Below are 26275 nucleotides of genomic sequence, written 5' to 3'. Positions count from 1 at the left end.
AGTTGTGTAGACTGTGTAGCCAGGGAACCCCTTGCTCTCTCATCTGCAGGGACAGGAAAAGGTGGAGGATCTGTCCCTTTGCATTTCCCTTAATAAGGGTCTCCACTACAATGCACGGTTCATCCCCACAGCTTCATGGAATGACCTCACTTGGTCTCCCTGCCTCAAATTACCTACCTAACCTTGGTGACTCTCTGGAAGGAACTGTGATATAATCTATGACCCTCTATTTCTTATATTTTTTATGCTTTCAAAATCAGTACCATGTAGGTGATTTTGTCAAATTTTTCTGCAAGGTGGGATATAACCAGACCTATAGGAACTGGAAACTCAGTCAGCATTCTCATTTTAGCCCACCTTCTTTCTAAACAATTAGCATTCTGGGTTGGAGAGATGGCTTAGTGTTTAAGGCATTTGCTTGTGAAGCCAAAGAACCCAGGTTTGATTCCCTAGGACCCATGTAATCCAGACAGATGCACAAGGTGGTGCATGTGTCTAGAGTTCATTTGCAGTGGGTGAAGGCCCTGATGCACACATTCTCTCTCTATCTGTCTCTCTTCTCTCTATCTCTCTCTGCTTGCAAATAAATAAGTAAGTAAGTAAGTAAAGAAAGAAAGAAAGAAAGAAAGAAAGAATTAGCCGGGGCATGGTGGAGAATGCCTTTAATCCCAGCACTTGGGAGGCAGAGGTAGGAGGATCGCCATTTGCTCTCAGGGCATCTTTCCTCTTGTCCAGTGCTGAGTAGCTGGCCCATTCTCAATGGTGGTAATTGCTGAAACTATCGGAACTGAAGCAGCTGTAGCCTTTGGGCCTGGGATTTGAAACTTGTCTACATTTTTTTTGGTTCCAAAATTTGTATTTATTTCCTTACTTACATTTTCCTCTCTTTCATTGTAGATCTAAATAAGAGCATCCAAAAGAAGCCAGACTACATACTGTATGCTTTTCTGCCTTGAAAGTTCCTCTGCCAAACATACCAGTCACTTATTGACCTATTTCAAATAAGGGTGGCCTAAGGCTGTCCTCTGGCATCTATATACATGTGCAATACATGTTCCTGCACACACATTTGCACATACAAATGACTTTTAAAAATATTTCTTTATGAGAGAGGGAAAGAGAGAGAGAGAGAGGGAGAATGCCAGGGCTTCCAGCTACTGCAAATGATCTCCAGATGCATATGCCACCTTATGCATCTTGTTTACATGGGTAATATGGAGTTGAACCTTGGTCCTTAGGTTTTGCAGGCAAGCACCTTAACCACTAAACCCTATCTCCAGCCCACAAATTACTTTAAAATTCAAGTGAGCTCAAGTTCTCAAGACATGAGAAAAACGCAGTCAGTTTTGTTGCCAGAACATTCCATGCCTCTAGACCAGTTCTTGACAAAGTTTATCTTCCTCTTTGAAACTTTATAAGCCAAGCCTCCATTGCCTGCATTTTTCTCCATTCTTGTCCTCCAAACTCTCAAGAGAATGACTCATGAAGTTCTACCTACAGCATTGTAAGGCAACCCCCCCACCCACTCTCTGTTTTGTTTTATTCAAGGAAGTGTCTCACTAGCTCAGCCTGACCTGGAACTAACTTTGTAGTTCCAGGCTGGAATAAAAGGCATGTGACAACTACTCCAAAATTCCAAAACCTTTCATTTTCTTCCCAAAAAACAGTTCCAAAAGACTAAGAACTGCATGTTCATGTTTATTGCATCAATAGCCCATTTTCTCTGTGTCAGTTTTCTGTGTCAGCTACCTTCTCACTGCAAGAAAAACACCTTGAACAGAAGCAGTTTATGAAAGTAATGGATTTATTTTTAGCTTGCAGTTTACTGTGAAATTTTCATTATGATGGTGAAAGCCTGACAGGAGCAGACAGCTGGGCATCATGTCTTCATATCAGCATGGAGGAAGTAGAAAAGCTAAAGATCACCAAGCAGGACTGAACTGTAATACCTCAAGGTCTTCCCCCAGTGACATACTTCCTTCTACCTCCTAAAGGCTTAACAAACCTTTCAAACAGCAACACCAACTAGGGATCAAGTATTCAGATACATGAGTCTATGAGGAGCATTTTATATTCAAAGTGCCACGATGGTAATCCATGTGAGTGTTGCTCTGACCCACAACTCCATGGAGCACACTAGAATGATGTGCCTTGCCATTGCACAATGGGGTGGCCCCATCTGAAAGTCAAAAGATTTATCTCTGTCTCACATGGCTGAAGGAGAGGGTAAAACATTATGAGAATAGAAAATTTTGAGACACAGTTGTTTCCCATCTGCATAAGAGCCTAAGGTTCCTGCAGGTACAAGTGACAAAGACATGACAGGTTCACTTGGTTCTGGACACTGAGGAACTTGGCATACATGAATAAAAGTAGCTGCCATTTATTAAACATCTTCAATGTACTAGATGCTATTTTTAATCTTTACAGCTATCAACATGGCTACTATTGTTACTGGCTTTCCAAAATGTCCAGCCTTTTGACAATGTGACAGAACATTTTCATCTAAAAAAAATTCACATTTAAGTTAGAAGAATGGTCACAGGCTGGGGAGATAGTTTAGTCAACAAGTTACTTGCCTCATAAACATAAGGATCTGAGTTTGATCCCCAGTACCCAAGTAAAAACTCCAGGTGTAGTGGCATGGTCTTTTAATCCCAGTCCTGGGATCATAGGAGGATTCCCAGGGCTCCTAAGCAGTCAGTCTAGCTTAGTGGGTGAGCTCCAAGCCAATGAGAGTGCCTGTTTCAAAAAGGTGCAGCCCAAGCTTGCCTCTGATCTTTACAAACATGTGCACACACATGTTCCTGCACATACATATACACATATAAATATAAAAAAAATAACAAGTGAAAATAGAAATAAGAAAAATCACAAAAACTTCCAATGTTTTAAGTACAAAGGGTTCAAATCCAATGTGTAAGTATGGTTTCCCCACAAGAAAAAAAAAAAAAAAAGATGTTTGGACTCATTAGATGGGAGAGAAAATTTGTTATTCAACTACAAACAACCAAAAGGGACTTATTCAATCTAATATCAAAACAATATTAGTAGTATGCTGGAGAGATGGCTTAGTGGTCAAAATGCTTGTCTGTGAAGACTAAAGACCCAGGTTTGATTCCCCAGTACCCACATAAGCCAGATACACATCGTGGTACATGTGTCTGGAGTTTGTTTGTAGTGGCTGTAGGCTATGGCATGCATATTCTCTCTCTCTCTCTCTCTCTCTGCCTCTCAAATAAATGAAAAAAACCCTAATATGAATCGTAATAGTGGCTTAAATCAACTACCTATGAAGAAGGCAATACAAAAGGCCATTCCACATGAATATTACTATATTTTTTCCCCACTGCCTTTTACTCTAATAGAATGCCTATGATGGGCTTTGGGTTTTCTTGTGATAGCATAATTTTTAGGTGATTTCTTAATACATCTATTAGATGTTATATACAGGAAAACAAAACAATGCTGAGAGGTCTATTTGCTTTGGATAACTGCTTCAACAAATTTTTATTGAACAAGAAAGACATTTGAATAGTAATTGAAAATTTGAAAACAAACATGTATTTTGCTAACATTTCTCAGAAACTACAGATAGGTGACATAAACTTACATGGCCTGGTGAATGACACGAGATTTTTCCAGAAGATATTCGGAGATCTGTGCTCCCACTACAGCCCCAGAAGAGGTAAATTTCATTTCTAAGTATTTTCCAAATCGGCTGGAATTGTCATTTATATTAGTGCAGGCATTGCCAAAAGCTTCAACCAAATTGTTCATTTGTAAAATCTTCTCCTGTAGGGTTCTGTTATTAGCCTAAGGGGAAATAGCAAGATATAAGAAAGAATAAAAGTTAAATTTGTCTGTAAAAGATGTCTCTTCTTTGATAAACACTTTGAGCAAAAACATAGGATGGCATATTACAGATATTACAAACAGATCTATATTCCCCTCCCATGTGTTTCCTTACCCATTTGCTTTGTTCAAAGGGAATAAAGAGATAGACCTTACTTTCCTGGTTAAGTATAGTTCTGTGTAGTGGCTGACTTAGAAACACAATTTATAAGCAATCTGAACATCTCACACTATATTATTTTCTGTCATTTCTGGATGCCTTCTTGGAGTTTTATTTTGACATTTATAATTATTCTTTTTGTGTTAACTATAATGATACTATATAAGGTATAGATGGAGCCACAATCTACAAACATAGTACATATTTATTTAGTTCTTATGTTTTTCATTAATCTTTTCTAGTTTTCAGAATACAATTCCTACAAATATATTACAAGGTCTAATTCATGATGTTTTGTTGCTTTATACATGGTACTTTTCAAATTCAATTTGTAATCATTGTTAGTGAAGCATTCAGTATGTGCATGTTGGGTAAAAAGAGAAAAAAACACTATAAAGATTTACCTCATAAGAGTGGAAAAAGTTTGAGTATATCTTCAAAACAGAGCATATGCTTTTTTATATTGTTTGATTAGAATTTTAAACTGAAAAGATAAATTTCTTCATAATTTCCATATTAAATGTCAGAATTAGTAAATCTTAATATCATCAGTTATTTGAAATACAACCAATACTTTTGTTAGGAAAGGGAAAAATTCTACCTTCCCGAGCACTGTGAGCTGCTGAACTAAAAAATGAGCACTTTCAGTCTTCCCGGCACCACTTTCTCCAGAAATAACGATGCACTGCATGGGGCAAAGGAAACTGTGAGAAGGTGTCATCTTTACAGCTTAGCTGCCACACACAGTAAGAGAGTGCAAGGAGGCTTGTCTTACCTGGTCTGCACTATATGTGACCATAGACTGATACCCCAAGTCAGCCATCGCAAAAATGTGAGGTGGGTTGGCTGTTCTCTTTGCTCCAATATACAGTTTAGAAAGCTGAAGTTAAAATGAATATATTTTATAGAGCTTTTTAAATTTTGTTTCCATTTTTATTTAATCCCTGGATTATTCACAGATATCAAACTAATTTTTAAATCAAAGTATAATAAAAATGTTATGCCAACAAAATATCAGTCACATATGTTGTACATGCCTACATGCACTAATCACGTACAATCATGTAAAATAAAAGCTTCACATGGGCTGGAGAGATGGCTTAGTGGTTAAGCGCTTGCCTGTGAAGCCTAAGGACCCCGGTTCGAGGCTTGGTTCCCCAGGTCCCACGTTAGCCAGATGCACAAGGGGGCGCACGCGTCTGGAGTTCATTTGCAGAGGCTGGAAGCCCTGGCGCGCCCATTCTCTCTCTCTCCCTCTATCTGTCTTTCTCTCTGTGTCTGTTGCTCTCAAATAAATAAATAAAAAATTAAAAAAAAAAATAAAAGCTTCACACAAACAAGCCTAGATCTTTGAAATGACACAAAATGACATATAGTATCTCTGTTGGTGGCAATTAAACATTTTTTCATGCTACTTTGAAAGCAGAAACCAAGGCTTCAAACTACTATGATTTTATTAGTAAAGCTACATTATAAATAAGAAGACACCATTTTTCTGACTATTGCTCAAATATAATAACATCTAGTATATAAATACTACTTTCCTCCCATCATGTCATTTAACCTACATTGCCTCATTGGATTTGTACAAAAATCACAAAATTAATTATTAGAAGAATTTTACTAAAACCTAACTTTCTTCCTAACATAGTCAAGGCTTGTAAATTCTTTATTATTCTGTAAATTTTATGGTGGTATTTAAATTAACTACTTGGTACAATATTAAATAAAGTTTTAGACTATGAAGATAGAGAAGTACAGGTTCAATTAAAAATAAAAACAGTCTTGTTTAATTCTATATTTAAATCAGTAGGTATTGGGTAATAATTATATACATATATTCAGAAAATATTCATTGTGTGATAGCAATGAAACCAATTAATATGTTAAAAGAATTTAAAATAAAACATTTTACAACTATTGTCTGTATTCTACATATAAATGATATATAACTCTCTGTTACTTGATTCAGAGGGAGGCATTAAATACACACATTCATAGGCATCCATTTAGAGATGTACTATATAGTTTGGAGCCATTACTAATAATGACATGCAATTAGCATTCTCATACGCATTTTTGGAAAAAAGAAGAGTGCAAATTGCCCCTAGATTGATTTCATCTATTTTCATCTGTTTGAATGCTAACTGCACAATAGCTTTCTACAAGTGCTTCATATAAGCCAAAAATGTGAATACTATAGTTATTATACAAAATTAGGAGAATGCAAGACAGGATACATACCTTTGTAGAATAAAGGCCCAGATTCTGAAAAGGGTTAAGAGCAATGAGGATGTCTCCCACATAGATATAGATCTGATCTCTGGAGTAACACTTCTCAAGGTGCTCTGAGACTGTGTTCTGCAGCAAAATAAAACTGATTTTCTTTTTTGAACTCATTTATACTCTGAGTGTGGTGTGGTGGTATAGGCCTGTAATTCTAGCACTTGGGGTACTGAGATAGGAGAAACCTGAGTTCAAGGATAGCCTGGGCCACCTACTAAGACCCTTTCTCAAAAACTGAAAGTAAAAGAGAGAAGGAGAGAAGAGAAACCATTTGTGGACAACTGCAATTTAGAAATACATAAACTAGCATATAAATAAATATAAATATAACATCTGTAGTCTACACAGTGGATTAGAAAAAGACATACTGATAGTAAATGTAACATCATGTCTACAAGTACAGTTAAGTTGACAGGCATTTTCTTTGCTTTTGATATATAAAGAATGGTCACTGTTGACCTCATTTTACAAAGGACATGTTACATGTTGTATACTATATGTGACATACAGTACATTAACTTAGCATATGTGGTAGATGAAGCAAAGAGAAAGGAGACTAGAAAAAGGAAGATAGAGGCAAGGGATGTGCTTTTGTTCCAAATCAATGAAATGGTTTTGTGGAATGTTCCAGTCACCTGCTTAGACATTTGGTATATGAAGCATAGTGACTCAGAGGAGTAACTGTCATTGACAGATCATATTACTGTATCAGTCAATTTTAATTCTGTTAGAAATAATCATTGAGAGTTTATGACACAATATAAGACCAAAAAATTCGTAGGTCAATAAAAGGACAAAAATATAAAATTCAGACAGTAGAAAGGAACAAATTTGGTATTTAATACATTAATGTATTGGTCAACAACACAATTGGTGAAACCTATAGAATCCACCTGCCCAGGAATTTACATTGCTGGAGGATTTGAAATGTATGAATTCTGAAAGGTTCCAGTAATTTCTGACTTGCAGACACTATTTGGTTTTAAGATCTTTGATGTTTTTAAGAGTGGTTATTTTGAGGAAGTTGTTTATATGCCTTAAATTTACCAAATGACTGTGTGTTAGTCACCTTTCCACAAATACTTGAAATAAGCTAATTTACAAAGAGAAATGGTTTGTTTTGGAAGCTTCAGTTCATTTGCCTCATTGCCCAAGGGGCTAAATGAGGAAGTACATCAACATGGAAGCATGTGACACTTATAGCCAAGCCAGAAAGCCAAGGAAGGAAGAAGAAAGGGCCAGGATTCCACAATCCCCTTCAAGGTCATGACTCTCAACAACTAAGACTTCCCACTATGCTCCACTTCTTCAAGCTTCCACTACTTCCCAGCAGTGCTACAGGCTAGTGACAAGTCATTTACTGTTTACCTTTTTTTTGGAGGGGGGGATTCCAGATCCAAACTAGTGTAGACTACTTCTATAAAGAATATATTTCTGGGTTTGTTGAATTTCTGAGTAAAATGCTCAGATGTGTGGTAGGAAAAAAAAAAAAAAAAGAACTACAAAAAGTTGTTGACCAGACATGACAGAAGTCTCAGCTTTCAAGAAAGGGACCCATTTCTCTAGCAATGTGATTATTTAGAACATGGAGGATGAGAAGAGGTAGGGCCTGAGACTATGGTAGGAGGGTATGGATCTGTACTCTCACCAGAAAAGTTTGAGATACCTTTGAGTTAATTGGTGTGAGAAGATTCGAGTGGAAATAAATGCCTTAAAAGTGTGAGCAGGGACTTTGATCCCATGTGGAGGACCCTGACCATGATATAACAGAAAGGCTCAGTTCTCTCATGGCATCGTAGAGGCTTGTGGGACCTGCCACCAAGAGCTGTCACAGGAGAGGAAAATGAGGGCAGATGCCATACCATGGTTGCAAGAAGATGGCCACTTTAGAAACACAGTAACTCTTAGCTCTAGACTCCCAGGAATGATGAAGAAGAAGACCCAACAACTCATTCTTGGGGAACCTCACCCCTTTGTTTTTGGAGCATTAAAAAATATTGACACAAGGTTGGAAAGATCTGGAAATTTCAGTTCTAAAGATAGGAGAAAATGTAAGTTAAGAGACAAAGTACAATCCACGTGTAAGATTACACCTGTAATCTCAGCACTTGGGAAGGAGAGGCAGGCAGGGTGATCATTTCAAGTTTAAGGCCAGTTTAACAGCATGGTCTACATAGTCAATTCCAGGTGGGGAGAGTGAGAGAGAGAGAAAGAGAGACAGAGGGAGAGAGAAAATGAGAGAGCGAGAAGGAGAGGAGAAGGAGAAGGATGAGAAGACAGAGAAGAGGAGGAGGAGAGGAAGTAAAGAAAACTTACAGATGGTATTCTAAGAGTCCTCTTCCCATACTTTTCCATATCACCTTAACTTATCTTTAAATTAAAAACATATAGAATGTCTAGGTTTAATTAAACTCAGTTCTTACCTCATCTAAAACATCTAGGGTAGCTAAATCAGCTACGTCCTTCAGACAAGAAATCAGAGATCTGTTTAAGTTTCCCTTCTTTGTATGAATACGTTCATGTCTGTAAAGAAAAACCATGTATGATTTAAGAGCTTATTACTAATCAGAGATGAAGTTAAGTTTTCAGTCATATGAAACCAAAAGTCTCTAGTATGCTATTGATATAGTCAGTGAGAGCTGACTAGAAAATACTCAAATATATTTATCTTTTCTCCATGTTTGTTACTCTCCATTGGACAATATTAACACATGAAACATTTTAGGAATGATCAAGTCCATAATTTCTACATAATTTCTACCATAAACAACTAGAAAGGGGGGCTGGAGAGATGGCTTAGCGGTTAAGAGCTTGCCTGTGAAGCCTAAGGACCCCGGTTCGAGGCTCGGTTCCCCAGGTCCCACGTTAGCCAGATGCACAAGGGGGTGCACGCATCTGGAGTTCGTTTGCAGAGGCTGGAAGCCCTGGCGCACCCATTCTCTCTCTCTCCCTCTGTCTTTCTCTCTGTGTCTGTCGCTCTCAAATAAAAAATAAAATAAAATAAAAAAAACTAGAAAGGGGAAAGAAAAGAACTATCTTTAATTCATTGCAAACATGAAGTGGCTCTGACATTCTTATATGTAATTTAACCTCCTACACCATGGTAAGTCAGAAAGTTGTGAATTGATTAGATTTCCAATTTTGTCTGAAGTAGCATTAAGCATTAATATAGTAATTTTTAAAATTTTATAAGAATACAAAACAAATAACACTATAAAAATTTTGATATGTGTAATGTGTATATAGGAATCTGATTTCAAGTACTAGAGAATGTATTTTTCAAAGTTGGATATTTCATTGACTTTAAAAATAACATGCTGAGGGCTGGACAGATGGCTTAGTGGTTAAGCGCTTTTCTGGGAAGCCTAAGGACTCTGGTTTGATGCTCAATTCCCTAGGACCCAAGTAAGCCAGATGCACAAGGTGGTGCATGCATCTGGAGCTCGTTTGCAGTAGCTGGAGGCCCTGGAGCACCCATTCTATCTCTCTCTCTCTCTATTTGCCTCTTTCTCTCTCTGTTGCTCTCAAATAAATAAATAAAAATAAACAACAACAACAAAAAACATGCTGAAATAACACAAAGGGTGGAGGAGTCACTCAGATAAACACTGTTTTAGCTTTTTAGGACATGTACTTTTTTTTGAGAATGAGTCACTGGTATTTTTGGGGGACTTTTTAAGAATTCTGATTTATCTATTGGTATAATGGGGAAGGAATGAATAAATGATAAATATTATTAAGAACCTTAACATTTCCTTAAAAGCTTCACTAGTTTCTGATTGCTTAGCAAATAAAGCCTGTTTGGGATGGGGTCATAGCTCAGTGGTGGAGCACTTATCTAGTATGTATATATATACACACACACATATACATACACACATATATATGTGTATGTATATGTATGTATGTATATATATATATGTGTGTGTGTGTGTGTGTGTGTGTGTGTGTGTCTAGTATGAACAAGGGCCTCAATCACTATTTGGGGAATGACTAGTTATATGAGCAAAGACTATTATAATCTAATCAATTCACAACTTTCTGACTTACCACGGTGTAGTTTATATTTCCTGTGCTCCACAACATTTTTTAAAATTTAATTTATTAGTTTTCTTTTCAGCAAACACAGGCAGTTTGGTGCCATTGTTTAGGCTCATCCATGATCTACCCCCTCCCAATGGACCCTCCTTGTTGATGTAAATGGGTCGTGCATTGTGGAGTTAGCCCACAGTTATTGGTGCCATAAATGTCTCTGCATATCATGACCCAACATGTGAGTCTTTAACTTGCAAGTAAAGACAGGCAGAGGGAACAGGGGTAGGATGGGTGCACCAGAGCCTCTAGTCACTACAAATAAACTCTAGATGCATGTACCACATTGTGCATCTGGCTTTATATGGGCACTGGGGAATCGAACATGGCTTGTTAGGCTTTGCAGGCAAGCACCTTCACTGCTTAGCCATCTTTCCAGCCCCAATATTTCTTTTCTTTTAAAAATTTTTTGTTTATTTTTATTTATCTATTTGAGAGTGACAGACAGAGAGAAAAAGAGGCAGATAGAGAGAGAGAGAATGGGCATGCCAGGGCCTCTGGCCATTGCAAATGAACTCCAGATGCATGTGCCCTCTTGTGCATCTGGCTAACGTGGGTCCTAGGGAATCAAGCCTCAAACCGGGGTCCTTAGGCTTCACAGGCAAATGCTTAACCACTAAGCAATCTCTCCAGCCCTCAGCATGTTATTTTTAAAGTCAATGAAATATTCAACTTTGGAAAAATACGTTCTCTAGTACTTGAAATCAGATTCCTATATATACATTTCACATACCAAAAATTTTGTAGCTTAACTGCTAAGCCATCTCTCCAGCCCCAGCCCAATCTTTTTATACTTTAACTTAATTGAATTTATTCCTAATTCTTTTATATACCTTATACTGCCCTTTAACTAACTGTTTCGGCTTCCTCTTCAGTCCCACATGTGTGATTAAACTTTATTCTCTTTCACAATCCATATCAAATGACACCTCTCTATTTTTGTGGGTTCATTTTGTTTAGGAAAACAAAACCATTGCTGCAGAACGACAAGGAACAGAGTGAAGAACTATGAGATCGACATTTGGATGGCTAGTACCATCCCTTTTCTTCTCCTGTGAATTTATCCTCTTTAGTGCTTTTGGTATAAGCTGTGTAAACCTTAGAAAAGATTTGGTTACTATGATGACTAAGAAAATCCCAGATTTGGGGGGAAGGGTAGGCTGGAGGAAAAGCTCACTGAATATAGTGTCTGGCATGCAACCTTGAGTACCCAGGTTTGTACTCCCAGACCCCATGTAAAAGCTGGAGCTGTGATGGGCTTCTGTAAGCCCAGTGCACCTATGGTAAGATGGGAGGCAAAGACAGTAGAATTTCCTGGAAGTTAATCATGGAAAGGAAATGTGCCACTTCACCCAGAAAATGAGAGGTATAGGCAGGTAGGAGTCAGGAGCAAATAATGTTTACGTTTTGAGATAAGAAGCAACCTAAGTCACTTTGTTCATTTCTAATAAAGAGAAGGGAAAGAGATATCAGAAGCATGAAAGGAAGAAGCTATTGTAGCATTTGTTAAGAAGGATGATGGGGAAGTTATCTGCAGATATGAAAAATAATCAATGAGTAGAATTCCCAATCCAGTGGATAGAATACTCAAAGAGACCTGATATGTAAGTTCTACTAATCAGAAATCAGCAACATGGGCTACAGAGAGGACACAGACTGTCTTCATTTATTAACCATGGTCCTAGAGAAAAGTTAGCATACGCCAAAGAGATAAGATTGAAGTGTTTCTTTTTATTTTTATTCTATATTAAGAGTATACCTAATTTTAGAATCAGATCATAGAAAAGTTGAGGGAAAGGTACAGAGATTTGTTACATATCCTTTGCTCCAATGTGGATACAGCCTCTTCCCATCAATATTCAACACCATAGTGGTATCTTCATCACAATTGATGACCCTACATTTACATGTCATCCCTTAATGCCTATTACTTATAGTGGGGTTAGTAACACAAAATTTCATATTCTAAAAATTTTAACAAGCATATCCACAATTATAGTGCCTTTCAGAATTAAGTAAAATATATTTATTGGGTGAGGAAGTAAATATTTTGCTCTCAATAAATACTCATCTACTATGGGACTAAAGAAATTTTATTTTCATTTTTATAAAGTATTTTATTTATTACGCTTTCTTTTGCCTGATGTTTGTAAAAGCTCTTTTGGAAGATCTTTTACAGAGACCAATTTTTTTTTCAAAAATATTTTCGAGATCCTTATTTTTTTTTCATTTTTTAAATTTTTTATTAACATTTTCCATGATTATAAAATATATCCCATGGTAATTCCCTCCCTCCCCACCCCCACACTTTCCCATTTGAAATTCCATAATTTACCTACCTAACATAAGTGTCCTAAGACATGTATGTAAACCTCCAAAACTGTTTTGTCTGTGTATTTAGAAAATACACAAGAATCTTTATCAAACCTAAAAATATAAACTTGTGAGCAATAAAAAAGTTATTTATTGGTGAGAGATGAGGGCGGGGAATGGAGAGAAAAGGAAAGTGTGTGGGCATTCCAGGGTCCTCTTATTGCTGCAAACTAACCCCAGACATAGGCACTTCTTTGTGCATCTGGCTTTCTGTGGGTACTAGAGAATTGAACCTGGGCCATCAGGCTTTGTGAGCAAGTACCTTTAACAACTAAGCCATCATTTTAAACATATTTCCATTATTTTACTCTAGTTATAGACAATTGAACTGCTCAAGAGGGGCTGGAGAGATGGCTCAGTGGTTAAGTTGCTTGCCTGCAAAGCCTAATGACCTGGGTTTGCTTACACAGTACCCATGTAGGGCCAGATGCACAGTTATGCATGCATCTGGAGGCCCTACTGCACTCTTTCTCTCTCTCCCTTGCAAATAAATAAATAAGTAAAAATTTTAAAAAAGAAGTGCTCAAGAAAAAGTAAATATGTTTCGAGATAGTTTTTCACTTTGACTATTTTTCTTTGATCTTCACTTTGTGAAACAGGTTAACATTATGGTAACTTTATTAACAAGAACATTTACTTTTTAAGACTTGGAGTGTATAAAACCAGAATCCTTTGTAAGACTTTTGTCCTCTTGGGAAATGTACAGCTTGTTATGAGAGTATAATTTTCATTTACTGTGCTTTACGGAAGAGACACAACTTTCCACGGTATTTATTATTTTTGTGTTGTCAAAGGTCACCAACACCCTCAGGGGTGGTTATTATAACTCAACTTGTATTTCAGTTCTACACACTGGAAGCAACAACAACTCTGCCCTGATGTTAAATTTTCATCTTTCCTATTTAGTTGTACATTCATAATGGAGCTGCTTTATTTGTTTTTACACTTTTACTTTGGTTAAAAATACTCTTGTAAGTATCAGTCTTTATTATCTAAGGTGATTCAGGAGCCACTGGGACTGAATGGCAATCCTTTGTCAAACATAAATCTCATCAATGCTTTTCTGTTAGTTTCCTTATCCAATTTAAAATTTTAGTAACAGAAACAGCTGTTAGTGCCAAGGGGAATGCCAGCTCTCACTGCTGTGACTTGGAAGACTACTTCTTTATTTAACAACTTTCTTACCCCTTTGGCTAAAGTATGACATTATAAAGTGATGGTGGATATGAAAGGACGTGCCAGCCCAGTCAGGTCACCAGATCAATGTGACATCCCAGCCCCTTTAGCTTCCCTCTTTATTCACAAAGTTCTAAGGCTTCTTTCAAGATGTTCCCTAATCTGGCATATAGAGATGAATACATGGTTATCAAACTTGTAGCAATGCTGAAAGAAGGATAAGGTTGGAAAGCTATATACATAAGCACATGAAAAGCTGTGCTTACAGCAAATGACTATTACTCATATGTCATTGAATGGTTACAACAAGTCAAAAGGCTTTCCTATTTGTAGCACGGTATTCTGTGTCTATTTTCAGGTTCCAATGGAGCAAGATTCCCTACCATGAGTAGAGACCAGCTCTTTGACTTGTGTGCTTTTTTGGGATTCACTTCTGTAATCATCTCTCCTATGTGTCACTAATCAAGTCTTTTTATCTGTATAGCACCTCCCACTCACAAAAATCTCTTTTGATCTGCAGTTCTTTCCAGCCATTACTCCACTTCTCAACACTTCACATCTGAACTTCTAATTAGGTAATCCATCTTCCCCATTCATCTCTTCTTAACCTCATTGCTGTTTTTCCTATCTCCTAGCAGAGGGTCCTTCCACCCCATTCTGCTGAGATGGGTCTTGCTAAGATAATTAAAGAACCCCAAGTGACCAAATTAAATATTATCTTATTATTTATTTAATTACTTCTATATTTATGAAAGAGGGATATATATGGAGAGAGAGAGAGAATGGGCACACCAGGGCCTCCAGCCACTGCAAATGAACTACAGACACATGCACCACCTTCTACTCCTGGCTTACATGGTTACTGGGGAATCCAACCTCGGTCCTTAGGCTTTTCAGGCACATGCCTTAACCACTGAGGCATCTCTCTAGCCCTACCTGTTTTAATTGAATATACAGCATTATTCAACAAATGGGAAATTTTCTCCTTGATACACTAGTTCATGTGGCCTACAAGAGACTATATTCCTCTGATCTTCCTCCCTGGAGGATCATACTCCCTCAGTTTCCAGTTCTAGCTCATCTGCTAGTTCCTAAGTGTTGGTTTCCCTCAGACTGAAATGGTCTGCATGAAATCTTGATCACTATTCTTAAAACATATTGTTCTTCCCTTCCCAGTCATAAAACAACTAAAATTTTATTTATTATTAGACATAAAATTTTCCAACGAGTTCTTGTTAGGAAATTTAAAAAACAAAAATAATTGACATTATAGAGAAAATAGAGGATTAGAAAAATGGTAGCACTCAGGGAAAATGGCTGCTCTCCACTCTGTTCAACCCATGCATCTCTGCACTGGGTGTATACTATGAGTGGATGCTGTCAAATGCTGGCATACAAGGTAGTTTGGAAGGGCTAGGAGGGTTACAAGCAAATAGACCCAACTTGTTGGGGAAGGCTGAGGGGTGGACTTTCAGATCTCAAGACTAACCTACTCCTTTCATGGTGGTTCACAAGAGAGAGAGAGGGAGACAGAGAGAGAGAAAGGGAAATAGATAGGAGAGAATGGGTATGCCAAGGTCTTTTCCCATTGCTGACAAATTCCAGATGCATGTGCCAACTTGTGCATCTGGCTTTACGTGGGTCCTGGGGAATTGCACCTGAGCTGGCAGGATTTTCAAGAGGCACCTTTAACCACTGAGCAACCTCACTAGCCTGACCTTTTAAAAAATATATTTATTTATTTATGAGAGGAGGAAAGGAGGGAGAGAGAGAGAGAGAGAGAGAAAGATAGATAGAGAGAGAGAGAGAGAGAGAGAGAGAGAGAGAGAGAGAGAGACTGCGTGCCAGTATACCAGGGCCTCCTTCCACTACAAATGCACTCTGGATACATGTGTCACTTTATACATGTGGCTTTATGTGGGTCCTGGGGAATAAAATCTGTGCCATCAGGATTTGCAACCAAATGCTTTTAGTGACTCAGCCATCTCCTCAGGTCTCTCTTGGCTTTGGTTTTCTATCTCTAATGAATATCTATCTCTTTCCACTCACAAGAAGCTATGCTTGTATTACTATTTTTGAGAGTGAAAAAGGGTGGTGCGTAGACAGAAATCTTTAGCCGGTGTGAGAACCAGTGGATTCTGGCTCCAGCTCTTGTGTAACATGACATCTACTGAATGAGCCTTGGCCTGTTTCCCCTAGTTGTGATTCAACACAGATGGCAGATCGTATGGGTACTCTCCATGCTGTTTTGAGACATGAATGTAATTTACTCTTGGAATTACAGCATTTACAGCTTTTCTTCGGGTGCATATTGGCCATTTTCTCTTTCTGCTTACTCTAATTTCTTTCATTAATGTTACTCAAGCAGACATACTCATAGAGCCTACCTAAGGAGTACTTATTCAACTGCTTAATCTTTGTAAAGATCTTAGAGACCATGTTTAAGGTATTTAGATCTTATTTTGGAAATTTATAGAGAGAGGAATTAATAAATAGAGTCATTAGATAGTGTCTTAAGGTGCTCTCTCTGTATTTACCTACCTTCACCTGATGTCTCTTATGTATATATTTGTGAGACATTTTCTTTTATTTTTTGTGGTTTTTTGAGGTAGGGTCTCACTCTAGCTCAGGCTGACCTGAAATTCACTATGTCGTCTCAGGGTGGCCTTGAACTCATAGTGATCCTCCTACCTCTGCTTCCCGAGTGCTGGGATTAAATGTGTGCGCCACCACGCCCGGCTAAGACATTTTCTTTTCAGCATTTACTCCTTTATTTTTAACCAAGATAAGGTTAGAATTTTTCTAAAGTGAAATATTCCTTAGAATATAAGCATACTTACACATATATGAACATATTTACACAAATATGCACTCTAAACACATATAGAGATAAATATATATAAATAGATGTATGTTCACCAAATAAGCAAACCCTAGCTTCTGCCTGGTACAGCTTACTTGACATGTATCAGGTCTGAATCAAATAACACTCAAAATTCTTCATAAGCCTTTGTTCATATTAAAATAATCTCTATGTGAGTGGTTGTGTTCTGTATTTTTTTTACAAGTTACCAGAACTAGTCATGACATGGAGCTACCATTATGTACTTTCTGGAGTTAAAATAGATTCCTATCTGCATAAAAGTAAACTCTGCGTTTTCTTTACACCACTGTGCTCTGCTCTCTCAATCCTTTTCTAACTTGTGATACTTACAGTTTTCTCATTAGACTTAATCTACACCGAGTGAAGGGAATGCTTCTTTATTTCAGTCCCTAGTTTGACAGGGGTGAGGCCTGATTGAGAATGGAATTGCTACTCTGGTGGCTGAAGACTGGGATTAAGATTCAAGTGTTGGTAATAAGGACTGAGAATCCCTGAGGACTTATAATGAGATGGCAGGAGGATAGTCTCAGCAATGGCATTTAAAGGTAGATAACAGTTGAACATAGTGTGGATTCTTCATTTTGTTGTACCAACCAGTTGACTTTTAGAACCAATGCAAGGATGGTACCTCGAGTCATGGATGGTTCACAACCCAGGGAAGGCTACTCCCTCCTGCAGTGAAGAACAGAAGTCTTTCAGACCTCTCTGACTCCTAGTGTTCTGTTTAACCTCTGCAGCTCTACAATCCCATCTCTGAGCTTATGCCTTTGAATAAGAGGGTAATTTTCCATGAGCCCATCTTGCTTTCATCATTTTGCTCAGGCAGTTCTTTCCACCAATGATGCTTATTTCGTGACAAGTCTATTTTCACACGATTAAGCTGGTGCTCATTCAAAGCTCTCCTGTCCCTGCCAGAAAAATATCCTGCTTCTTTTGAACTTTCAGAATTGGCTGAGATTTTCTATCATGAGATTGAAACTCTCTGCTTTGTATAATGATTATTTTTATGCTGGTCATATCCATTTACTAAAACACATGCCTCTGGGCAGACTCTATAAAGGTTTCAGCTGTGAGCTCTCTGTGTCAAACCTTTATCCAGGGCTTTGTACAATGGCCCTAGTAAATATTGAGACAACATGGATACCATTTCACTCCTTGGTTTCTTTGATAGAAAAGAAAATATTACACTTGGAATTGGTTTGAATGGTTAAACCCCATAAAATTTTTAGATGTAAAAATGGAAAGTAGAAGGGGAGTGTGCCAACATCATCCTTGATTTCTGTACATCATGATGACATGATGTACATGATGTCATGATGACAAAAGGAGACACAGAAGGAGTTTGGGATGGTGTGACATAAATTCAATTTTGGAGCCACTGAGTTTGAAGCATTTATGTGGAGATAGGAATAGAAAAGACTTTTGTTCTAAGAGCTATTGGGATAGAGTTTTAAAAGTATCATTTGTTAAGTAAGGGCATGAATTTTCCAAAGGGTGAATGATTCTCACCAGGACAAAGTCAGAGCCATCAGAGAAAAATAATTTTGCCTAAAAAATGAAATCAAAATAGAGTCACATACTGTAAAGGACCCTTTCATTACTATTGATTTTTCTGCCTTTTTTTTCTTATTTTTCTGTTTTGGAAGATTAAAATCCTACTTGTGTGACTCTATACTGTATAAAATTCCACACTTAATAAATACACAAAAACTATTTTGTATGCACTTTGAACACTAATGGTCAAGCAATTTTTCAGATCACTTTTCATTTGTTAATTTGTTAATGCCTCAAAGTTGCCTTATGTTCTGCTGTGAAAATTGTATATATGTGTCAAGATGGGTGATTAACACAGTGCCACAAATACAGTTAATGTTTTACTTTAAGGAACTGTGGAAAGAATATGACAGAATAAAGGGTTTCTTGTCAGGAATAGGACCTGAAAGTCTGGTACCTTCTTTCTGTCATGTAAAACCATGTGTATGAGATTGCAGGATGGAACGGTGACATGGGGCCCACTCCCAACTCACTCAGTGTATATCACTGTATCTGTGATATACTTCAACTATGAAAGCAGAAAGGCTCTGGGTCGAGGAGTCTTGAAAAAAGCCTATGGCAAAGGCCATAAATGAGAGAGAAATCTTCCTTCATGGAAGAGACTGCAGCAAGAAAAGGCTAACTTATGTGCAAAGAAAACTGAATATTAAGGAAAAAATGAATTCAAGCATCAGTAAAATTCACACTTGTTGAAATGCAAATTAAAATGATAGTTTATACTATGTTTAAGGTCAAAAAGAAAAGGAGAAAATCAAGTTCACAATAAAGAAAATTAGTCTTAAAATAGATATAAGATGACAAATTCAGATAAACATAGTATAAATGGGTAAAAAATAAAACTTATATTGGTAAAATGATAGATGATATAGACATCAACATGAGAAATTAATATATAGTATAAATTCTAGACCAGGCCCACTTCTAGAGTAAACTAGTGAACTAGAAAACAATTCTGAATAATTTATCCAGAATGTTACAACGAACTATAGATGGAAACAATCATGAATGAGATATTGTAAGACATGTAAAGTACATTTGGAAGTTCTATCATTCATCCCTCAAGAGTGCAAAAATAGAACACAAGAGATCAATGTTTATAACAATAGTTGAGTTTTCTCTGTAATGGAGTAAAACCAGAGCTCTCATATTGAAAATATATTTTGTTTGCTTTTTCAAGGTGGGGTCTTGCTCTAGCCCAGGCTGGCCTGGAATTCATTCTGTAATTGAAAAAATATTTTTTTAAAAGTTTTTTTTTGTTTGTTTATTTTTATTTATTTGAGAGCGATAGAGAGAAAGAGGGAGAGAGAGCGAGAGTGAGAGCAAGAGCGAGAACGAGAGCAAGAGAGTGAGAGAGAGAGCAAGAGCGAGAGCGAGAGCGAGAGTGAGAGAGCGAGAGAGTGAGAGAGAGCGAGAGAGCGAGAGAGCGAGAGAGCGAGAGCGAGAGCGAGAGCGAGAGCGAGAGCGAGAGAGAGAGAGAGAGAGAGAGAGAATTTGCATGCCAGGGCTTCCAGCCACCACAAACAAACTCCCAACATGTGTACCCCTTTGTGCATCTGGCTAACGTGGGTCCTGGGGAATTGAGCCTGGAACCAGGGTCCTTAGGCTTCACAGGCAAGCGCTTAACCGCTAAGCCATCTCTCCAGCCCCAAAATATATTTTTAATACCGAGCAGGATAAACTAGAACACTTCTTATGATTTCATCAGAAGTATTGAGCTTAACACAATGCCTATTATATGGTTTTCAAAAACATGTTTTTCAAAGCTTTGATCACTGTAATTTAGGCCAAGAAGCTTAGTATCTAAACGCTGAAAGGTTCAATGACTCAAGCAGCACTTGAATGTTGGGGACAATTCTCCCGGTGTCTCTCACACTTCATGTCTCATCACTCGCATTTCAGGCTACGTTTTCAGTGATATTTGTATAGAAAATATCTCAGAAAAATGCTCCACTTTGGAACAGAAGTTATATCAGCACCTCATTTAAAGGACCACAGGTGGGCTGGAGAGATGACTTAGTGCTTAAGGTACTTGCCTGCAAAAGCTAAGGACCCAGGTTCAATTTCCCAGTTCCCATATAAGCTAGATGCCCAAAGGTGACACATGTGTCTGGAGTTTGTTTGCAGGGGCTAGAGGCCCTGGTGCAACCATTATCTCTTTTTCTTTATCTGCTTCACTCTTTCTCATATAAATAAATAAATTTAAAAAATATCTTAAAGAATTAGTATTTAAAAGACCAGAGGTTCTCAAGCTCAAGTTTTCTAGCAATGAGAAAAATGCACCGTGCATACAGTAAACAACTAGATAGTTTCACATCACCTCTTTCACTTAAAGGAAAAGGACCACGTGACGATAAAACTCAAGTCTCTAGCTTTGCTGTCAGTAATGTAGATCCTTTGTCTCTGGGCTGGGGATCATGAATCTTCTCTTAACATTCATAAACCTCTGGCAGGCCAACTTGTTAGCCTTCAAGTAGAATACAAAATTAGATATCTCATAGTTTTTCACAGTGAATATCTAGTTCAAGATTGGTCCACTTCATTTTCTGTTTGTTTGTTGGCTTACTACTTGTTGTGGAAGGATGTTTATAGAAGACTATTTGCCTTCATACAGAGATGGGCCTAGATGAGGCATCCTAACTACACTCAACACCTGTTTTCCTTTCATACTTATTTCTACTCACAGCTTTACTTTTTTTCCTGATCAAAAAGTGTATTTGCTCTCTCTGCATAAAAAATATCAAGTCACACAGATAAGACTTATTATCTCCTGAAGTCATCCACAATTGGTGGACTATTTAGTCATGAGTAAAGCCCAGGCTTTGGGGTTAAGATTTCAGCCTCTATTGCCATTCATTATCTGTGCAATCTTGTACAAACGACCCAACCTCTAGAAATTTCAGTATTCCTCCACTGTGAGTAAAAATGGGTATCATAAAATATTGCCTTCAGAGCTGTGGTAAATCACATGATTTAATATTAAGAAGACCTAACAAGGTATCTGGCACATAGTAGGTATTAAGTAATAGGAGCTAAATATATAAACTCACGACATAAACAACATGAAATAAGACATGTCTTATTTTCTTCACTTCTTCGCAATGCCTAGTTACATGCTTCAGAGATTAACTAATAGGATTCCTAGGAACAAATTCAAATAACAAAAGACAACTTTTTGACCTAACATTGCCTTCTACAGGGATTTATTTTAAGAAGACAATAACATATCCATAATAGAACTTTGCTCATTGTAATGCTAATTGCTTAAATAAATAGTAATAACTTAAAGGTCTAAGAGAGTAATATAAATCAATCATTGGAACACCAGGCCATGCTATGTTTTGAAGAGACCCAACTTCAGAAAACAACAACAATAACAACAACAAAAAACCATGGGAGGGGCTGCAGAGATGGCTTAGTGGTTAAGGCACTTGCCTGTGAAGCCTAAAGACTCATGTGTGGCTCTCCAGGATCCACATAAACCAGACACACAAAGTTATGCAAGCACACAAGGTTTTGCACACAGGGTCATATGTGTCTAGAGCTTGATTGCAGTGGCTGGGGTCCGTTGCACCAACTCTCTCTCTGTCTCTCACTCTAGCTATCTCACATAAAAAAGGACAGTCTGTTGGGTTTGCCTCAAAGAAAAGAAAAGGAAGAAAGATATTTGATGACATGAGTATTTACTACTCAGAAAAAGAAGACTGGTTCCAGAATATTTATATATAAATATTATTCTAATTTTGTTTCAAAATTATATATACAGCTAACCATAAAAGACACTTAAAGGCTGGAGTTAAATGTTATACTTAGTTAATTTATTTTGTGCACTGTTTATATCTTCTGAATTCCCTAAAATAAACAAATGTATTATTAAAAATCCAATAGGATATACGAAGAAAGATATTTAAATGATTTAAAATATAATCAAACCAGAGAAAATGAAACAAATCATAATCAAAATGTCTGTCAAGGGCTTGAGGGATGGCTTAGCAGTTAAGGCACTTGCCTGCAAAGCCAAAAGGACCCAGGTTCAATTGCCTAGGACCCATTTAAGCCAGATGCACAAGGCGGTACATGCATTTGGAGTTCAATTGCTATGGCTGGAGGCCCTGGTGCACTTATTTTCTTTCTCTCTCTCTCTGCCTCTTTCCTTCTGTTGTTCTCTCAAGTAAATAATAAAATAAATAAAAAATTTTAAAAATATGTCAAGATGCATGTTCCTTTTAAACTCTAAATCAAATGTCTCTTACTCTACAAAAGACCAGAAAATAAAAGAATATATATTCAGCACTAATCACCTATTAAGATTGATAACATTTGTTCTGATGAAGTCCATTAGAAATGCTTGTCAGTGAAATACTGAGGAGACTCAGGACTCATCAGAATGTTAAGAAGAGGGCTGGAGGGCTGGAGAGACAGCTTAGTGGTTAAGTGCTTGCCTGTGAAGCCTAAGGACCCCGGTTCCAGGCTCGATTCCCCAGGACCCACGTTAGCCAGATGCACAAGGGGCTGCATGTGTCTGGAGTTCGTTTGCAGTGGCTGGAGGCCTTGGCACCCCCCGCCCTCTCTATCTGCCTTTCTCTCTGTGTCTGTCACTCTCAAATAAATAAGTAAAAAAATGAACAAAAAAAAAAAAAAAAAAAAAAAAAAAAGGGCTGGATAAATGGCTTAGCAGTTACAACACTTGCCTGCAAAGCCTAAGGAGCAAGGTTCAATACCCCAGTAACCATGTAAAGCCAGATACATGAAATGGAACATTAATCTGAAGTTTGTTTGCAGAGGTTAGAGGCCCTGGCATATGCTCATTCATTTTATTCTCTCTGTCTCTCTCATGCTCTCATTCCTTGCAAATAAACAAATAAAAAATGTCACCAGCTGTGGTGGCATATGCCTTTAATACCAGCACTTGGAAGGCAAAGGTAGGGTTACCATGAGTTCAAGGCCACCCTGAAACTTCATAGTGAATTCTGGGTCAGCCTGGGCTACAGATTGAGCCTACCTCAAAAAAAAAAAAAAGTCAAGAAGAAGAGCTATCCCAGGACAGGTCATCTCTATCACACCCACTGGGGCTCAGGAAAAATCACAGGGGAAATGGCAGGTTAAGTGTGAGCCCTGGTCTTCTTGTCGGCCTGAGAACCTCTTCCAGGGAGATGGCAGTGACACTGAGGAGACCCACAAGTCATCAAAGTAGAAAGTCAGAGGCCATCAAGAGCTCAACTCTAAAGGAGATTTCTACCACACCACCCAAGGCTCCATGAGCACTGCAGGAAAGGGATCAGAAAGAGTGTAAGAGCTGCAAGGTGTGTAGGTGTGCTTTGGGGCACCGTCCTTCCTATATGAACCAGCTGACCCCACAGCAGTTACCCATACCTCCTCAAGACCAGGGCAGCTGTTGTGGCTTGATTCAAGTAACCCTATAAATTTAGGTGTTCTGAACACTAGGTTCCCAACTGATGGAGATTTGGAAATTAATGCTTCCTGGAGGCAGTGTATTGTTGGGAGGCAGGCTTATAGGTATCATAGCCAGTGTCCCTTGTCAGTGTTTGGCACACTCTCCTGTTGTTATTGTCTGTCTGATGTTGGCCAGGGGGTGATGTCCACGCTCTGCTAATGCCATCATTTTTCCTGCCATCATGGAGCTTCCCCTTTGGGCCTGTATGCCAAAATAAACCTCTTTTTTTCCCACAAGTTGTTCTTGGTTGGGTGATTTCTATCAGCAATGTGATCCTGACTGCAACAACAGTTCTGAGCCCATCAACGTGACCCCACAGTGGTTACCAATACCACTTTAAGACCAGTACAGCTCTGAGCCCATCAACATGACCCCACAGTGGTTACCAATACCACTTTAAGACCAGCACAGCTCTGAGCCCATCAACATGACCCCACAGTGGTTACCAATACCACTTTAAGACCAGTACAGCTCTGAGCCCATCAACATGACCCCACAGTGGTTACCAATACCACTTTAAGACCAGCACAGCTCTGAGCCCATCAACATGACCCCACAGTGGTTACCAATACCACTTTAAGACCAGCACAGTTCTGAGCCCTCCACATTATGATATGGAGGATGGAGGAGGAGAAAAGAATAAAAACAACAGGACAGAGGTGGGTATACCTTGAAAGAGGAGGGTAGTCAGGGCATGGAGGATGGAGATGAGGGTCCCCAAAAGGAAAACGTGACAGAAAAACCATGAAATTACTATTTGTTCATATATCCAAGTTCTCAATTAAAAAAATTGCTGTTAGCAATTTTACCAATATGGGAGAGGGGTTGCCACTCAACATGTGACATTCACACAAATACCCTGTTACCTTCAAATCACACCTGAGAACTTACATGAGCTCCTTTTTAACCTTAGCAACTGTTTTACTGTCCAACTGTTCTGGTCTTGAGATAATCTTTGGAATTTGGACCTCAAGATATCATTTAATTACCTGGCTTTTTCCGTGTTTCCCATGCATTGATGAAGGTCAATGAATTCCATGAGTTGCTTTTGTAACATCACATCTTTGCCCTCAATCTGAGTGATGAATTTATGATGCAAAAGATCTGACACCGTTGGGCGCTTCTCATAATCTTTAGTCAAACATCTGCACTGGCAAAAAGGAACATGCAAGTATTAGATAAGTTAGAGTTTGGAAATTATTATTCAGATTTCTAAAAGAAAGATTCCAAGTCAATGCTTCTCACATGTGTTCTATGCATTCACATCTCAAAAAACAAAAAGGAAACTGCAATACTGATGAATTGATGTTTGTGAAAATGTCCCCAGCTGTGAAGATACTGTACTGAGCCTTCACCTCAACACTACCTTCCTTTGTCTCCCAGCAAGCATGCTGCAGAGTGATAATTAAACTCTGATTTCACACAGTCTTCTTTCCAAACCAGTAGATCAAGATTACCTGAAGTGAACACAAACTTTTCTGTTTCCTTTCACAGTGCTTTAAAAAACATCTCATCTGATCTGTTTCTGTTTTGGGGAAGAGGATTTTGTTTTTATTAGCTACTTTTCTCATCACTACAACCAAATATCTAGCCAAAAGCAGCCTTGTGGAGGAAGAGTTTATTTTGTCTCACAGTCTAGAGAAGTACAGTCTATCAAGGTGGTGGGCATGGCTCAGGCTGTTCTGCTGACCAGGAAGCAGAGGAAGAGGAATGCCAGTATTCAGCTCACTTTTATTCTTTTTCTTTTTTTTTAATTTTGTGCAGGACCCCAGACAATGGGATAGCACCATCCACATTCAGGGTGAGTCTTTCCTCCTCACTTAAGCCTCTCTGGAAACAGTCTTGAGAGTACACTCACAGGTGTGCCTCATTAATGCCCTAGGTGCTTCTTCTTTTAATTTTTATTAATTATGAACTCTACTGTATGAACATATTGTGTGTTGGACATAATTCCCCTCAGATCATCCTTTTATACTCCTCTCTCCTGTCCCAATTTCTCTTAGGGCCCTCCTCAATGGGTTTATTGATATTCACTGCAGGGTCATGAGTGCATCAGTCAGTCTCAGGGGGCAAGCAATGTCTCAGGATACTCCTTCCCACCCTGGCTCTTAAAATATTTCTGCCCCCTCTTCTGCAATGTTCCCTGAACGTTGGTGGGTATGCTATAATTATACTTAGTGTAAAGCCCTCTGCAATCTATGGATTTCTACTGTGATGACTTTTGAGTGTCTTCAACGTCTACCACCATCTTCCTAGAGCTGGTTGCTAACCTCTGAGAAAGCTGATTTGTTGAGGAGGTTTAGATTCCGTTTCAGCAGGTGTTTCTTGAGCTAACATGATGGATGCACTAATGAATATCATGACTGTGGACAGGGTCAAGCAGTGAACATTTGGGAGAAAGGACAATGTGTGTGACAGGACCTGCCTGGAAGACCACTACAGA

At 38.2% G+C, this 26275-nt stretch overlaps 1 protein-coding gene across 1 annotated transcript in view; it reads right to left on the bottom strand.

Annotated features, from left to right (window-relative positions):
• Myo3a (myosin IIIA) overlaps positions 1 to 26275 on the bottom strand; it is a 167371-nt gene that overhangs the window by 101272 nt on the left and 39824 nt on the right. Inside the window, exons 8-13 of the mRNA XM_004659674.3 lie at positions 24822 to 24977; positions 8725 to 8824; positions 6260 to 6376; positions 4791 to 4895; positions 4617 to 4700; positions 3614 to 3816 (exon numbers count right to left, since the gene is read on the bottom strand). Of these exons, the coding sequence (XP_004659731.2) occupies positions 3614 to 3816; positions 4617 to 4700; positions 4791 to 4895; positions 6260 to 6376; positions 8725 to 8824; positions 24822 to 24977 (765 nt within the window). The remainder of the gene's footprint in view (positions 1 to 3613; positions 3817 to 4616; positions 4701 to 4790; positions 4896 to 6259; positions 6377 to 8724; positions 8825 to 24821; positions 24978 to 26275) is intronic.

This window comes from Jaculus jaculus, chromosome 5 (genome assembly GCF_020740685.1).
Source record: "Jaculus jaculus isolate mJacJac1 chromosome 5, mJacJac1.mat.Y.cur, whole genome shotgun sequence".
Taxonomy (NCBI): domain Eukaryota; kingdom Metazoa; phylum Chordata; class Mammalia; order Rodentia; family Dipodidae; genus Jaculus; species Jaculus jaculus.
The sequence above is the reverse complement of the archived record's forward strand: the minus strand, read 5'-3'. Positions and strand labels throughout refer to the sequence as shown.